General features: G+C 44.7%; 1 protein-coding gene across 1 annotated transcript in view; it reads right to left on the bottom strand.

Annotated features, from left to right (window-relative positions):
- Positions 1 to 17,948, bottom strand: part of ctif (CBP80/20-dependent translation initiation factor) — a 192,740-nt gene that overhangs the window by 67,181 nt on the left and 107,611 nt on the right. Inside the window, exon 9 of the mRNA XM_036937075.1 lies at positions 17,540 to 17,616. Within this exon, the coding sequence (XP_036792970.1) occupies positions 17,540 to 17,616 (77 nt within the window). The remainder of the gene's footprint in view (positions 1 to 17,539; positions 17,617 to 17,948) is intronic.

Raw genomic sequence — 17,948 nt, 5'->3', positions numbered from 1 at the left:
TTATTTCCCCCCCTCATCAAGCTACACACAATATCCCATAATAAAAAATGAAAATATCCTATTTACATAAGTATTCAGACCCTTTACCCAGTACTTTGTTGAAGTACCTTTGGCAGCGATTACAGCCTCGAGTCTTCTTGGGTGTGATGCTTCAAGCTTGGGACACCTGTATTTGGGGAGTTTCTCCCATTCTTCTATGCAGATCATCTCAAGCTCTGTCAGGTTGGATGGGGAGCTTCGCTGCACAGCTATTTTCAGGGCTCTCCAGGGATGTTTGATCGGGTTCAAGTCCGGGCTCTGGCTGGGCCACTCAAGGACATTCAGAGACTTGTCCCGAAGCCACTCCTGTGTTGTCTTGGCTGTGTGCTTAGGGTCGTTGCCCTGTTGTAAGGTGAACCTTCACCCCAGTCTGAGGTCCTGAGCGCTCTGTTCATCTTTCCCTCGGTCCTGACCAGTCTCCCAGTTCCTGCCGCTGAAACACATCCCCACAGCATGATGCTGCCAACACCATGCTTCACCGTAGGGATGGTGCCAGGTTTCCTCTAGACGTGACGCTTGGCATTCAGGCCAAAGAGTTAAATATTGGTTTCATCAGACCAGAGAATCTTGTTTCTCATGATCAGAGGCCTTTAGGTGCCTTTTGGCAAACTCCAAGCGGGCTGTCATGTGCCTTTTATTGAGGAGTGGCTTCCGTTTGGCCACTCTACCATAAAGGACTGATTGGTGGAGTGCTGCAGAGATGGTTGTCCTTCTGGAAGGTTCTCCCATCTCCACAGAGGAACTCTGGAGCTCTGTCAGAATGACCGTCAGGTTCTTTGGTCCCTGACCTGAGTCTCGGAGAGCTACGGACAATTCCTTCAACCTCATGGCCTGGTTTATGCTCTGACATGTACTGTCAACTGTGGGACCTTATATAGACTGTTACGTGCCTTTCCAAATAATGTCCAAGTTGTAGAAACATAAATGGAAATAGGATGTACGTGAGCTCAATTTTGAGTCTCACAGCATAGGGTCTGAATACTTACAGTTTTTGTTTTTAATACATTTTCAACAATGTCTAAAAATCTGTTTTCGCTTTGTCATTATGGGGTATTGTGTAGATTTCACGAAGAAAAACATTTGTGTAATCAATTTTAGAATTGTGGAAAAGGGGAAGGGGGCTGAACACTTGGCAAACATATATATGTTAGGGGTTATATAATATCTGAAACATTGCAGTTAGGGGTTATATCATATCTCTGAAACATTGCAGTTAGGGGTTATATCATATCTCTGAAACATTGCAGTTAGGGGTTATATAATATCTCTGAAACATTGCAGTTAGGGGTTATATAATATCTCTGAAACATTGCAGTTAGGGGTTATATAATATCTGAAACATTGCAGTTAGGGGTTATATAATATCTCTGAAACATTGCAGTTAGGGGTTATATAATATCTCTGAAACATTGCAGTTAGGGGTTATATAATATCTCTGAAACATTGCAGTTAGGGGTTATATAATATCTGAAACATTGCAGTTAGGGGTTATATCATATCTCTGAAACATTGCAGTTAGGGGTTATATAATATCTGAAACATTGCAGTTAGGGGTTATATAATATCTGAAACATTGCAGTTAGGGGTTATATAATATCTCTGAAACGTTGCAGACAGGGGTTATATAATATCTGAAACATTGCAGTTAGGGGTTATATAATATCTCTGAAACATTGCAGTTAGTGGTTATATAATATCTGAAACATTGCAGTTAGGGGTTATATAATATCTGAAACATTGCAGTTAGGGGTTATATAATATCTGAAACATTGCAGTTAGTGGTTATATAATATCTGAAACATTGCAGTTAGTGGTTATATAATATCTGAAACATTGCAGTTAGGGGTTATATAATATCTGAAACATTGCAGTTAGGGGTTATATAATATCTGAAACATTGCAGTTAGGGGTTATATAATATCTGAAACATTGCAATTAGGGGTTATATAATATCTGAAACATTGCAATTAGGGGTTATATAATATCTGAAACATTGCAGTTAGGGGTTATATCATATCTGAAACATTGCAGTTAGGGGTTATATAATATCTGAAACGTTGCAGTTAGTGGTTATATAATATCTCTGAAACATTGCAGTTAGGGGTTATATAATATCTGAAACATTGCAGTTAGGGGTTATATAATATCTGAAACATTGCAGTTAGGGGTTATATAATATCTGAAACATTGCAGACAGGGGTTATATAATATCTGAAACGTTGCAGTTAGGGGTTATATAATATCTGAAACATTGCAATTAGGGGTTATATAATATCTGAAACATTGCAATTAGGGGTTATATAATATCTGAAACATTGCAGTTAGGGGTTATATCATATCTGAAACATTGCAGTTAGGGGTTATATAATATCTGAAACGTTGCAGTTAGTGGTTATATAATATCTCTGAAACATTGCAGTTAGGGGTTATATAATATCTGAAACATTGCAGTTAGGGGTTATATAATATCTGAAACATTGCAGTTAGGGGTTATATAATATCTGAAACATTGCAGACAGGGGTTATATAATATCTGAAACATTGCAGTTAGGGGTTATATAATATCTGAAACATTGCAATTAGGGGTTATATAATATCTGAAACATTGCAGTTAGGGGTTATATCATATCTGAAACATTGCAGTTAGGGGTTATATAATATCTGAAACGTTGCAGTTAGTGGTTATATAATATCTCTGAAACATTGCAGTTAGGTGTTATATAATATCTGAAACATTGCAGTTAGGGGTTATATAATATCTGAAACATTGCAGTTAGGGGTTATATAATTTCTCTGAAACGTTGCAACAGAAACAACTTTCCTGACAGGAAGATGAACATTCCTGTAAATCAGATCTAATCTCCACCCAGTTGACATGTCGGCTAAATTCAAAACATGTGTGCGTATCGTGTGTGTGTGTTTCCCCTACATGCACTTACCAGCGGCGCACCGAAACATGCCACCGCTAACACTGCCACCACTGCTGAAAAAATCCTAGGGGAAACACTGTGTCTCCCTTCAGACAGCAGCCCTAGCTGCCTCCCCCTTCCTTCCTCTGCAATCCACCGCAACTTCCTTCCACTGAACATAAGCCAGCAAAACAAGCCTTTCAGCAGAGCCATGGTTATGATGCTGTGTACACGTTCCGTCTTACTGTCCAGCAACAAATCAGGAACAAATTGCATCTGTAAATCATTCTAGATACATGTCCGTGTGTTTACTGTGTGTTTACTATGCACTGTGCGTGTACTGTGTGTTTACCGTTTACTGTGTGTTTACTGTGCGTTTAGTGTGTGTTTAGTGTATACTGTGCCTTCACTGTGTGTTTAGTGTTTACTGTGTCTTCACTGTGTGTTTAGTGTTTACTGTGTGTTTAGTGTTTACTGTGTGTTTACTGTGTTTAGTGTTTACTGTGTGTTTAGTGTTTACTGTGTGTTTAGTGTTTACTGTTTATTTACTGTGTGTTTAGTGTTTACTGTGTACTGTGTGTGTTTCAAATCAAGTCAAACTTTATTTCTCAGCGCCGAATACAACAAGTGTAGACCTTACCGTGAAATGCTGAATACAACAAGTGTAGACCTTACCGTGAAATGCTGAATACAACAAGTGAAGACCTTACCGTGAAATGCTTCCTTACAGGCCCTTAACCAACAGCGCAGTTCAAGAAGAGTTAAGAAATATTGACCAAATAAACTAAAGTAAAAAATAATAATAATAAAATGTAACACAATAACAATAATGTGTGGTGCTATACGCAGGGGGTACCGGTTAGTAATGAGACTATATACAGGGGGTACCGGTTAGTAATGAGACTATACGCAGGGGGTACCGGTTAGTAATGAGACTATATACAGGGGGTACCGGTTAGTAATGAGACTATATACAGGGGGTACCGGTTAGTAATGAGACTATATACAGGGGGTACCGGTTAGTAATGAGACTATACGCAGGGGGTACCGGTTAGTAATGAGACTATATACAGGGGGTACCGGTTAGTAATGAGACTATACGCAGGGGGTACCGGTTAGTAATGAGACTATATACAGGGGGTATAGGTTAGTAATGAGACTATACGCAGGGGGTACCGGTTAGTAATGAGACTAAATACAGGGGGTACCGGTTAGTAATGAGACTATACACAGGGGGTACCGGTTAGTAATGAGACTAAATACAGGGGGTACCGGTTAGTAATGAGACTATACACAGGGGTACCGGTTAGTAATGAGACTAAATACAGGGGGTACCGGTTAGTAATGAGACTATATACAGGGGGTACCGGTTAGTAATGAGACTATACACAGGGGGTATAGGTTAGTAATGAGACTATACGCAGGGGGTACCGGTTAGTAATGAGACTATACACAGAGGGCACCGGTTAGTAATGAGACTATACACAGGGGGTACCGGTTAGTAATGAGACTATACACAGGGGGTACAGGTTAGTAATGAGACTATACACAGGGGGTACCGGTTAGTAATGAGACTATACACAGGGGGTACCAGTTAGTAATGAGACTATACACAGGGGGTACCGGTTAGTAATGAGACTATACACAGGGGGTACAGGTTAGTAATGAGACTATACACAGGGGGTACCGGTTAGTAATGAGACTATACACAGGGGGTACCGGTTAGTAATGAGACTATACACAGGGGGTACCGGTTAGTAATGAGACTATATACAGGGGGTACCGGTTAGTAATGAGACTATACACAGGGGGTACCGGTTAGTAATGAGACTATACACAGAGGGTACCGGTTAGTAATGAGACTATACACAGGGGGTACCGGTTAGTAATGAGGCTATATACAGGTTAGTAATGAGGTTATACACAGGGGGTACCGGTTAGTAATGAGACTATATACAGGGGGTACCGGTTAGTAATGAGGCTATATACAGGTTAGTAATGAGGCTATATACAGGTTAGTAATGAGGTTATACACAGGGGGTACCGGTTAGTAATGAGACTATACACAGGGGGTACCGGTTAGTAATGAGACTATACACAGGGGGTACCGGTTAGTAATGAGACTATATACAGGGGGTACCGGTTAGTAATGAGACTATACACAGGGGGTACAGGTTAGTAATGAGGTTATATACAGGGGGCAACGGTTAGTAATGAGGTTATACACAGGGGGTACCGATTAGTAATGAGGTTATATACAGGGGGTACCGGTTAGTAATGAGACTATATACAGGGGGTACCGGTTAGTAATGAGACTATACACAGGGGGTACCGGTTAATAATGAGACTATACACAGGGGGTACCGGTTAATAATGAGACTATATACAGGGGGTACCGGTTAGTAATGAGACTATACACAGGGGGTACCGGTTAGTAATGAGACTATATACAGGGGGTACCGGTTAGTAATGAGACTATACACAGTGGGTACCGGTTAGTAATGAGGTTATATACAGGTTAGTAATGAGCTTATATACAGGGGGTACGGGTTAGTAATGAGGTTATATACAGGTTAGTAATGAGGTTATATACAGGTTAATAATGAGGTTATATACAGGTTAATAATGAGGCTATATACAGGTTAATAATGAGGCTACATACAGGTTAATAATGAGGTTATATACAAGTTAATAATGAGGTTATATACAGGTTAATAATGAGGTTATATACAGGTTAATAATGAGGTTATATACAGGGGGTACAGGTTAGTAATGAGGTTATATACAGGTGGTACCGGTTAGTAATGAGGTTATATACAGGGGTACAGGTTAGTCATGAGGTTATATACAGGGGGTACAGGTTAGTAATGAGGTTATATACAGGGGTACAGGTTAGTAATGAGGTTATATACAGGGGGTACCGGTTAGTAATGAGGCTACATACAGGCTAGTAATGAGGCTACATACAGGCTAGTAATGAGGCTACATACAGGCTAGTAATGAGGCTACATACAGGCTAGTAATGAGGCTACATGCAGGTTAGTAATGAGGCTATATACAGGGGGTACTGAGTCAGTGTGCGGGGGTACAGGGTTGGTTGAGGTACATGAGGGGGGGGGGGGTGAATGTAATAGTCTGGTGGTCATTTGATTAAGTTACTGTGTATGTATCGTGCACTGTGTACTGTATGTGTGTACTGTGTACTTTGTGTGTACTGTGTACTTTGTGTGTGTACTGTGTGTGTAACAGGGCCTTCTACTGTGTGTACGAGAGGAGCACTACAACAAACCCTATCAAATTAAATAAAAGCACTCCTTTCTCTTTCTTCTGAAAATAAATCATCTACATTCTCACCCCCTTGGAGTTGAAACATGAAATATATACGGAACTAAATGCTACATTTACTGTGTTGGTCTCATGTTTCATGAGCTGAAATAAAAGAACACAGAAATGTTCCATAAGCACAAAAAGCTTATTTCTCTCAAATTTGGTGAACAAATGTGTTTATATCCCTGTCAGTGAGCATTTCTCCTTTGCCAAGACAATCTATACACCTGACAGGTGTGGCATATCAAGAAGCTGATTAAACAGCGTGATCATTACAGAGGTGCACCTTGTGCTGGAGACAATAAAGCGCCTCTTTAAAATGTGCAGTTTTGTCATATAACACAATGCCACAGATGTCTTAAGTTTTGAGGGAGTGTGCAATTGGCATACTGACTGCAGGAATGTCTACCAGAGCTATAGGAAGAGAATTTCATGTTCATTTCTCTATTATAAGCCGCCTCCAACGTCATTTTAGAGAATTTGGCAGTGATGATAATGCAAGGCCCCATGCCCCAAGGATCTGTATTCCTGGAAGCTAAACATGTCCCAGTTCTTCCATGGCCTGCATAGTCACCAGACATTGAGCATGTTTGGGATGCTCTGGATAAACGCGTACGACAGCGTGTTCCAGTTCAAGCCAATTATCCAGGAACTTCGCACAGCCATTGAAGAGGAGTGGGACAACATTCCACAGGCCACAATCAACAGCCTCAACAGCCTGTCCTGGTGGTCACACAGACACTGGCTGGTGTACGCCCCTATTGTGATTATTTTTTTAAAGGTATCTTTCACTAACAGATGATGCACATCTGTATTCCCAGTCATAAAATCCATAGATTAAGGCCTGGAATTTATTTTTAATTGACCGATTTCCTTATATGAACTGGAACTCAGTAAAAAATCTTGCGTTTATATTTTTGTCCAGTGTACATTAGCAATCCTGTCTCTGTAACCAAATGTGATAGGAGAGATGAATATTCATTATCACAAGCGGAGGTACGCCATCATACGTAAAACCTTCTGTTTGACTCTCTACCCTGCTGTCACGACCTCTGAATGCTCGGCTGTGAAAAGCCAACTGACATTTACTCCTGAGGTACTTACTGACCTGTTGCACCCTCTACAACCACTGTGATTATTATTTGACTCTGCTGGTCAACTATGACCATTTGAACATCTTGAAGAATGATCTGGCCTTAATGACCATGTTCTCTTGTAATACCCACCCGGCACAGCCAGAAGAGGACTGGCCTCCCCTCAGAGCCTGGTTCCTCTCTAGGTTTCTTCCTAGGGAGTTTTTTCATCTACATCTGCATTGCTTGCTGTTTGGGGTTTTAGGCTGGTTTCTGTACAGCACAGGCAGGCATCAGCAGGCAGGCATCAGCAGGCAGGCAGCAGTGGAGAAGAGGGACTGTATCCCAAATCACACTATTCCCTATATAGTGCACTACAAATAGGCAATAGGGTGCCATTTGGGACCCTGAATATGCTGGTTGGTGTGTGTGTGTGTGTGTGTGTTTATATGCGGTGTGTTCTGCAGCAAAGTGTTCCTGCCAGGGGAAAGATTTGTCCTTTAGCCAGAAAACTCTGACAAACAAGACCGCAGTGTCCTCCCTGCCAGCAGCGCGCGCACACACACACACACACACACACACACACACACGCAGCAGTTCACACACACACACACACACACACCTCACAGAGACACAGCAGTGTATGTTGAGTACACATTCATCACAAAGAGAGAGAGGAGAGGGGAGATGGGAGGGGATAGAGGTGGGGAGAGAGAGGAGAGAGAGAGGGGAGGGGATAGAGGTGGGGAGAGAGAGGAGAGAGAGAGGAGAGAGAGGTGGGGAGAGAGAGGAGAGAGAGAGGGGAGGGGATAGAGGTGGGGAGAGAGAGAGGAGAGAGAGAGGGGAGGGGATAGAGGTGGGGAGAGAGAGAGGAGAGAGAGAGGGGAGGGGATAGAGGTGGGGAGAGAGAGGAGAGAGAGAGGGGAGGGGATAGAGGTGGGGAGAGAGAGGAGAGAGAGAGGGGAGGGGATAGAGGTGGGGAGAGAGAGGAGAGAGAGAGGGGAGGGGATAGAGGTGGGGAGAGAGAGGAGAGAGAGAGGGGAGGGGATAGAGGTGGGGAGAGAGAGAGGAGAGAGAGAGGGGAGGGGATAGAGGTGGGGGAGAGAGAGGAGAGAGAGAGGGGAGGGGATAGAGGTGGGGAGAGAGAGGAGAGAGAGAGGGGAGGGGATAGAGGTGGGGAGAGAGAGAGGAGAGAGAGAGGGGAGGGGATAGAGGTGGGGAGAGAGAGGAGAGAGAGAGGGGAGGGGATAGAGGTGGGGAGAGAGAGGAGAGAGAGAGGGGAGGGGATAGAGGTGGGGAGAGAGAGGAGAGAGAGAGGGGAGGGGATAGAGGTGGGGAGAGAGAGGAGAGAGAGAGGGGAGGGGATAGAGGTGGGGAGAGAGAGAGGAGAGAGAGAGGGGAGGGGATAGAGGTGGGGAGAGAGAGGAGAGAGAGAGGGGAGGGGATAGAGGTGGGGAGAGAGAGGAGAGAGAGAGGGGAGGGGATAGAGGTGGGGAGAGAGAGAGGAGAGAGAGAGGGGAGGGGATAGAGGTGGGGAGAGAGAGGAGAGAGAGAGGGGAGGGGATAGAGGTGGGGAGAGAGAGGAGAGAGAGAGGGGAGGGGATAGAGGTGGGGAGAGAGAGAGGAGAGAGAGAGGGGAGGGGATAGAGGTGGGGGAGAGAGAGGAGAGAGAGAGGGGAGGGGATAGAGGTGGGGGAGAGAGAGGAGAGAGAGAGGGGAGGGGATAGAGGTGGGGAGAGAGAGGAGAGAGAGAGGGGAGGGGATAGAGGTGGGGAGAGAGAGAGGAGAGAGAGAGGGGAGGGGATAGAGGTGGGGAGAGAGAGGAGAGAGAGAGGGGAGGGGATAGAGGTGGGGAGAGAGAGAGGAGAGAGAGAGGGGAGGGGATAGAGGTGGGGAGAGAGAGGAGAGAGAGAGGGGAGGGGATAGAGGTGGGGAGAGAGAGAAAGAGGGGAGATGGGAGGGGATAGAGGTGGGGGAGAGAGAGAAAGAGGGGAGATGGGAGGGGATAGAGGTGGGGGAGAGAGAGAAAGAGGGGAGATGGGAGGGGATAGAGGTGGGGGAGAGAGAGAAAGAGGGGAGATGGGAGGGGATAGAGGTGGGGGAGAGAGAGAAAGAGGGGAGATGGGAGGGGATAGAGGTGGGGGAGAGAGAGAAAGAGGGGAGATGGGAGGGGATAGAGGTGGGGGAGAGAGAGAAAGAGGGGAGATGGGAGGGGATAGAGGTGGGGGAGAGAGAGAAAGAGGGGAGATGGGAGGGGATAGAGGTGGGGGAGAGAGAGAAAGAGGGGAGATGGGAGGGGATAGAGGTGGGGGAGAGAGAGAAAGAGGGGAGATGGGAGAGGAGGGCGAGAGAGAGAGAGACAGAGAGAAGAGGGGGAGAGAGAAACGAGAGAAAAAAGAGAGAGAAGAGGGATGAAAGAAGAGAGAAGAGAATAGAAGAGGGAGAGGAGAGATTAAAGAAGAGACGAAGACAGGGGAGAGAAGAGAGAGGAGAGAAGAAAGAAGAGAAGAGAGAGAGAGGAGAGAAGTGGGGAGGGGAGAGAAGAGCTAGAGAAAAGAGGAGAGAAGAGAGAAAGAGGTGATGAGGGGGAGTGAGAAGGTCAGAGAGAGAGTGAAGGAAGGAGAAGGGCCACAGATGAGAGAAAGAATAGAGGAAAGGAGCGAGAGAATAGAGGAGGAGAGAGAGCGCCACCAAAGTAAGCCAGCCAGCCAGTGATATGTGAGCTGTAGAGAGATGACAGAGAGAGAAAAGGACATCTGGACAGGTGTACTAGTAGCACCAGAAACTGTTCAGCAGACACTTCCTGTCACCTTTCTATACCGGCCCCCGTCTCTTTCTACCTCTTCCCCTATTACTACTACTCTCTCTCTCTTTCCACCTCTTCCCCTACTACTCTCTCTCTCTTTCTACCTCTTCCCCTATTACTACTACTCTCTCTCTCTTTCCACCTCTTTCCCTACTACTACTCTCCCCCTACTACTCTCTTTCTACCTCTTCCTCTACTACTACTCTCTCCCTCTACCTCTTCCTCTACTACTACTCTCTCTACCTCTTCCTCTACTACTACTCTCTCTCTACCTCTTCCTCTACTACTACTACTCTCTACCTCTTCCTCTACTACTACTCTCTCTCTCTCTTTCTACCTCTTCCCCTACTACTCTCTCTCTCTCTCTTTCTACCTCTTCCCCTACTACTCTCTCTACCTCTTCCTCTACTACTACTCTCTCTCTCTCTCTCTCTCTCTCTCTACCTCTTCCTCTACTACTACTCTCTCTCTCTACCTCTTCCTCTACTACTACTCTCTCTCTCTACCTCTTCCTCTACTACTACTCTCTCTCTCTACCTCTTCCTCTACTACTACTCTCTCTCTCTACCTCTTATTCTACTACTTCTCTCTCTGTCTCTCTACCACTTCTACTACTACTCTCTCTCTACCTCTTCCCCTACTACTACTACTACTCTCTCTCTACCTCTTCCCCTACTACACTCTCTCTACCTCTTCCTCTACTACTACTCTCTCTCTCTACCTCTACTACTTCTCTCTCTCTCTACCTATTCCTCTACTACTTCTCTCTCTCTACCTCTTCTTCTACTACTACTCTCTCTCTACCTCTTCCTCTACTATTACTACTCTCTCTCTACCTCTTCCTCTAATACTACTCTCTCTCTACCTCTTTCTCTACTACTACTCTCTCTCTCTACCTCTTCCTCTACTACTACTCTCTCTCTCTCTACTACTTCTCTCTCGCTCTACCTCTTCTTCTACTACTACTCTCTCTCTCTACCTCTTCCTCTACTACTACTACTCTCTCTCTACCTCTTCCTCCACTACTACTCTCTCTCTACCTCTTTCTCTACTACTACTCTCTCTCTCTACCTCTTCCTCTACTACTACTCTCTCTCTCTCTCTCTACCTCTTCCTCTACTACTACTCTCTCTACCTCTTCCTCTACTACTACTCTCTCTCTCTACCTCTTCACCTACTACTACTACTACTCTCTCTCTCTACCTCTTCCCCTACTACACTCTCTCTACCTCTTCCCCTACTACACTCTCTCTACCTCTTCCTCTACTGCTACTCTCTCTCTACTACTTCTCTCTCTCTCTACCTATTCCTCTACTACTTCTCTCTCTCTACCTCTTCCTCTATTACTACTCTCTCCCTCTACCTCTTCCTCTACTACTACTCTCTCCCTCTACCTCTTCCTCTACTACTCTGTCTCTCTACCTCTTCCTCTACTACTACTCTCTCTCTACCTCTTCCTCTACTACTACTCTCACTCTCTCTCTACCTCTTCCTCTACTACTACTCTCTCTCTCTCTACCTCTTCCCCTACTACTACTCTCTCTCTCTTCCTCTTCCTCTACTACTACTCTCTCTCTACCTCTTCCTCTACTACTACTCTCTCCCTCTACCTCCTCCTCTACTACTACTCTCTCTCTACCTCTTCCTCTACTACTACTCTCACTCTCTCTCTACCTCTTCCTCTACTACTACTCTCTCTCTCTCTTCCTCTTCCTCTACTACTACTCTCTCTCTACCTCTTCCCCTACTACTACTCTCTCTCTCTCTTCCTCTACTACTACTCTCTCTCTACCTCTTCCCCTACTACTACTCTCTCTCTCTACCTCTTCCCCTACTACTACTCTCTCTCTCTACCTCTTCCCCTACTACTACTCTCTCTCTCTACCTCTTCCTCTACTACTACTCTCTCTCTACCTCTACTACTACTCTCTCTCTCTCTACCTCTTCCTCTACTACGACTCTCTCTCTCTACCTCTTCCCCTACTACTACTCTCTCTCTCTCTCTCTTCCTCTACTACTACTCTCTCTCTCTCTACCTCTTCCCCTACTACTACTACTCTCTCTCTACCTCTTCCCCTACTACTACTCTCCCTCTCTACCTCTTCCCCTACTACTACTCTCCCTCTCTACCTCTTCCCCTACTACTACTCTCTCTCTCTACCTCTTCCCCTACTACTACTCTCTCTCTTCCTCTTCCTCTACTACTACTACTCTCTCTCTCTACCTCTTCCCCTACTACACTCTCTCTACCTCTTCCTCTACTACTACTCTCTCTCTACCTCTACTACTTCTCTCTCTCTACCTTTTCCGCTACTACTACTCTCTCTCTGTACCTCTTCCTCTACTACTACTCTCTCTCTACCTCTTCCCCTACTACTCTCTCTCTCTCTACCTCTTCCTCTACTACTACTACTCTCTCTCTACCTCTTCCTCTACTACTCTCTCTCTACCCCTACTACTTTCTCTCTCTCTCTACCTCTTCCCCTACTACTTTCTCTCTCTCTACCTCTTCCTCTACTACTACTACTCTCTCTCTACCTCTTCCTCTACTACTCTCTCTCTACCCCTACTACTTTCTCTCTCTCTACCTCTTCCCCTACTACTATTCTCTCTCTCTCTACCTCTTCCTCTACTACTACTCTCTCTCTCTACCTCTTCCCCTACTACTATTCTCTCTCTCTCTACCTCTTCCTCTACTATTACTCTCTCTCTCTCTCTCTACCTCTTCCTCTACTACTACTCTCTCTCTCTACCTCTTCCTCTACTACTACTCTCTCTCTCTACCTCTTCCTCTACTACTACTCTCTCTCTACCTCTTTCTCTCTCTACCTCTTTCCCTACTACTACTCTCTCTCTCTACCTCTCCCCCTACTACTACTCTCTCGCTCTCTACCTCTTCCCCTACTACTACTACTCTCTCTCTCTACCTCTTCCCCTACTACTACTCTCTACCTCTTCCTCTACTACTACTCTCTCTCTACCTCTTCCCCTACTACTCTCTCTCTACCTCTTCCCCTACTACTCTCTCTCTACCTCTTCCTCTACTACTCTCTCTACCCCTACTACTTTCTCTCTCTCTCTACCTCTTCCTCTACTACTACTCTCTGTCTCTCTACCTCTTCCTCTACTACTACTCTCTCTCTACCTCTTCCCCTACTACTACTACTCTCTCTCTACCTCTTCCCCTACTACACTCTCTCTACCTCTTCCTCTACTACTACTCTCTCTCTACCTCTACTACTTCTCTCTCTACCTATTCCTCTACTACTTCTCTCTCTCTACCTCTTCTTCTACTACTACTCTCTCTCTACCTCTTCCTCTACTATTACTACTCTCTCTCTACCTCTTCCTCTAATACTACTACTCTCTCTCTCTCTACTACTTCTCTCTCGCTCTACCTCTTCTTCTACTACTACTCTCTCTCTCTACCTCTTCCTCTACTACTACTACTCTCTCTCTACCTCTTTCTCTACTACTACTCTCTCTCTCTACCTCTACCTCTACTACTCTGTCTCTCTACCTCTTCCTCTACTACTACTCTCTCTCTCTCTCTCTACCTCTTCCTCTACTACTACTCTCTCTACCTCTTCCTCTACTACTACTCTCTCTCTCTACCTCTTCACCTACTACTACTACTACTACTTTCTCTCTCTACCTCTTCCCCTACTACACTCTCTCTACCTCTTCCCCTACTACACTCTCTCTACCTCTTCCTCTACTGCTACTCTCTCTCTCTACTACTTCTCTCTCTCTCTACCTATTCCTCTACTACTTCTCTCTCTCTACCTCTTCCTCTATTACTACTCTCTCCCTCTACCTCTTCCTCTACTACTACTCTCTCCCTCTACCTCTTCCTCTACTACTCTGTCTCTCTACCTCTTCCTCTACTACTACTCTCACTCTCTCTCTACCTCTTCCTCTACTACTACTCTCTCTCTCTCTCTCTACCTCTTCCCCTACTACTACTCTCTCTCTCTTCCTCTTCCTCTACTACTACTCTCTCTCTACCTCTTCCTCTACTACTACTCTCCCTCTACCTCCTCCTCTACTACTACTCTCTCTCTACCTCTTCCTCTACTACTACTCTCACTCTCTCTCTACCTCTTCCTCTACTACTACTCTCTCTCTCTTCCTCTTCCTCTACTACTACTCTCTCTCTACCTCTTCCCCTACTACTACTCTCTCTCTCTCCCTCTACTACTACTCTCTCTCTACCTCTTCCCCTACTACTACTCTCTCTCTCTACCTCTTCCCCTACTACTACTCTCTCTCTCTACCTCTTCCCCTACTACTACTACTCTCTCTCTACCTCTTCCCCTACTACTACTCTCTCTCTCTACCTCTTCCCCTACTACTACTCTCTCTCTCTACCTCTTCCCCTACTACTACTCTCTCTCTCTACCTCTTCCTCTACTACTACTCTCTCTCTACCTCTACTACTACTCTCTCTCTCTCTACCTCTTCCTCTACTACCACTCTCTCTCTCTACCTCTTCCCCTACTACTACTCTCTCTCTCTACCTCTTCCCCTACTACTACTCTCTCTCTCTTCCTCTTCCTCTACTACTACTCTCTCTCTCTACCTCTTCCCCTACTACACTCTCTCTACCTCTTCCTCTACTACTACTCTCTCTCTCTACCTCTTCCCCTACTACTACTCTCTCTCTTCCTCTTCCTCTACTACTACTCTCTCTCTCTACCTCTTCCCCTACTACACTCTCTCTACCTCTTCCTCTACTACTACTACTCTCTCTCTCTACCTCTTCCCCTACTACACTCTCTCTACCTCTTCCTCTACTACTTCTCTCTCTCTACCTTTTCCGCTACTACTACTCTCTCTCTACCTCTTCCTCTACTACTACTCTCTCTCTACCTCTTCCCCTACTACTACTCTCTCTCTCTACCTCTTCCCCTACTACTCTCTCTCTCTCTACCTCTTCCTCTACTACTACTACTCTCTCTCTACCTCTTCCTCTACTACTCTCTCTCTACCCCTACTACTTTCTCTCTCTACCTCTTCCCTTACTACTATTCTCTCTCTCTCTACCTCTTCCCCTACTACTTTCTCTCTCTCTACCTCTTCCTCTACTACTACTACTCTCTCTACCTCTTCCTCTACTACTCTCTCTCTACCCCTACTACTTTCTCTCTCTCTCTACCTCTTCCCCTACTACTATTCTCTCTCTCTCTACCTCTTCCTCTACTACTACTCTCTCTCTCTACCTCTTCCCCTACTACTATTCTCTCTCTCTCTACCTCTTCCTCTACTATTATTCTCTCTCTCTCTCTCTACCTCTTCCTCTACTACTACTCTCTCTCTCTACCTCTTCCTCTACTACTACTCTCTCTCTCTACCTCTTTCTCTCTCTCTACCTCTTCCCCTACTACTACTACTCTCTCTCTACCTCTCCCCCTACTACTACTCTCTCGCTCTCTACCTCTTCCCCTACTACTACTACTCTCTCTCTCTACCTCTTCCCCTACTACTACTCTCTACCTCTTCCTCTACTACTACTCTCTCTCTACCTCTTCCCCTACTACTCTCTCTCTACCTCTTCCCCTACTACTCTCTCTCTACCTCTTCCTCTACTACTCTCTCTACCCCTACTACTTTCTCTCTCTCTCTACCTCTTCCTCTACTACTACTCTCTCTCTCTACCTCTTTCTCTCTCTACCTCTTCCCCTACTACTACTCTCTCTCTCTCTCTACCTCTTCCTCTACTACTACTCTCTCTCTCTCTACCTCTTCCCCTACTACTCTACTACTCTAAGTAGTTTTTTACATTGGATGTGTCTCAATCCACCACATGTAACACTCTGCATCTGTGGTGAACGGTGACAGAGTCAGAGCGGTGTTCGTCAGACCATGAGACATCCCGAAAAATCGGTAATTCTCACAAAATGGTCTGTAGCGTCCGACCAGCTCGGCCAACAAATGATTATGACCCATGTTTTGTTAAAAGGTGGTGGAAAACTCTGTCTCAGGCACCGCTCCAGAATCTCCCATAACAATTGAGTTGAGATCTGTGCACTAACACACACACACACACTTTAAACCCCCTGTGCCCCATTGAGACCCCTCTTTCAAAGGCATTAACACCTCTTCTTCTAGTCACGGAAGACAAGGGGGTGTTGTTATTCATGACCCTAAACATGATCACCTCATGTAAGTTGGGCTGCAGGAGTGACGCGTCTCACGTTTGACTAATTGTGGTTCTTTGTATATAAAATATATATATATATTATATATATATATATACACAAAAATAAAAACATTTTAAAAACACACGTGGCGTTAAGTTGTTTTGGGAAACTGGTACTGTCAAGTTTCATTCTTAAAAATAACCTAACAGATGAAATGATGAAAGATGCCTACTTATATATATATATATATATATATATATATATATATATATATATATATATATATATATATATATATATATATTTATATACTTTATATAATATACTTTATATATTATATACTACCTAGTTCACAGGTTGACCGCAAGTATGTAAAAATGGTACTAATATTCACTTTTATTCAAAATGGATTTGTAAAATAATACCGAGGGTATTTGGAGAATACCGTACAACCCAGAGCCGTACAGCCCAGAGCCATAGAACTGCAGCATTATCATCAGTCAATCTTTAAAAAGTCTAATCGTAGCCATCATGTTCAGCAACAACTACCTCATACGACCATGCAGTAGTACAAGACAAACCACAGGCAACATTACAAATCTAACCACAGCTATTTAACCCACAACAACAACAAAGCACACAATCACTGTTTGAAATCAATTACCTAACGCAGCTTAAAAAAAGGGAAGAACGGATAGAAAGAGAAGAGAAGAAAGAGTCAGTAAAATCTCTCTCTCTCTCTGGCTCAACTTTCCTCTTTTTCACAGTCAGACACCCAAATATTTTCTTTGCTCCGTTGTTTCTTAGCAACATGGGAGAACGTTCCACTGACGTCATGCAGTGGGAGACATTTTAAGCAGATTAAACTGCGATTAAACTCATTTAATTGAGTGAAGGAACGTTGAACGCCGCAGTGAGAGAGAGAGAACTCAGAGAGGCTCATGTCGACAGTCACACGTGATTGGGGATGACAGCATTTGAATCCAAAATTGCACCCTATTCCCTATATAGTGCAATACTAAAAACCTTTGAGGCACAGACAATTAGACTCAGACACACAGACCAGAAGACCTTTCTGTCGATGTGTAAGAGAGTCTGGGACCAGGAGAATTCCTGCTTTTACACTGCTTTGGCTGGAGAGAAGAGTTAAGGGTTCTGGGCTGACAGTGTTTCATCAGCGCTGCAACAACACCCCAGGAGAGGAGTGTGTGTGTGTGTGTGTGTGTGTGTGTGCTTGCTTACCGTCGGTCGTTCCTCCTGCGTCGGAAGAGCGTTTTGGTGTGTGCGATCTCTGCTTCATTAGGCAGGGGCAGGAAACCCTGCAGACAGAGAGCGAACTAGCAAACACTCATCTAAAGCAAGTCACAGTACACCAACAGAGTGTGCAGTCTACAGCCACTACTTCATCCATTAAACAGTGGTACAGTATGGTTGTTGTCAGTCAAGACCGGTCCGTCTGTCTGGTGTTGCCTTGGTTACAGATGCTGAACTACAAGTGTGAGGAGGAGGAAGGCCGAGGAAGGGTGTGTGTGTAAAAGTGTTAAGGTGTGTGCATAGCGTGTGTGTACGTCTGAGTAATATGTGGATAAAATGGTAATATATAATATATTTGAATATGTGTGTGGTGGGTTGGTTGCCTGGCAACCCATCT

The sequence above is a fragment of the Oncorhynchus mykiss genome, chromosome 12, assembly GCF_013265735.2.
Source record: "Oncorhynchus mykiss isolate Arlee chromosome 12, USDA_OmykA_1.1, whole genome shotgun sequence".
Lineage (NCBI taxonomy): Eukaryota > Metazoa > Chordata > Actinopteri > Salmoniformes > Salmonidae > Oncorhynchus > Oncorhynchus mykiss.
The sequence above is the reverse complement of the archived record's forward strand: the minus strand, read 5'-3'. Positions and strand labels throughout refer to the sequence as shown.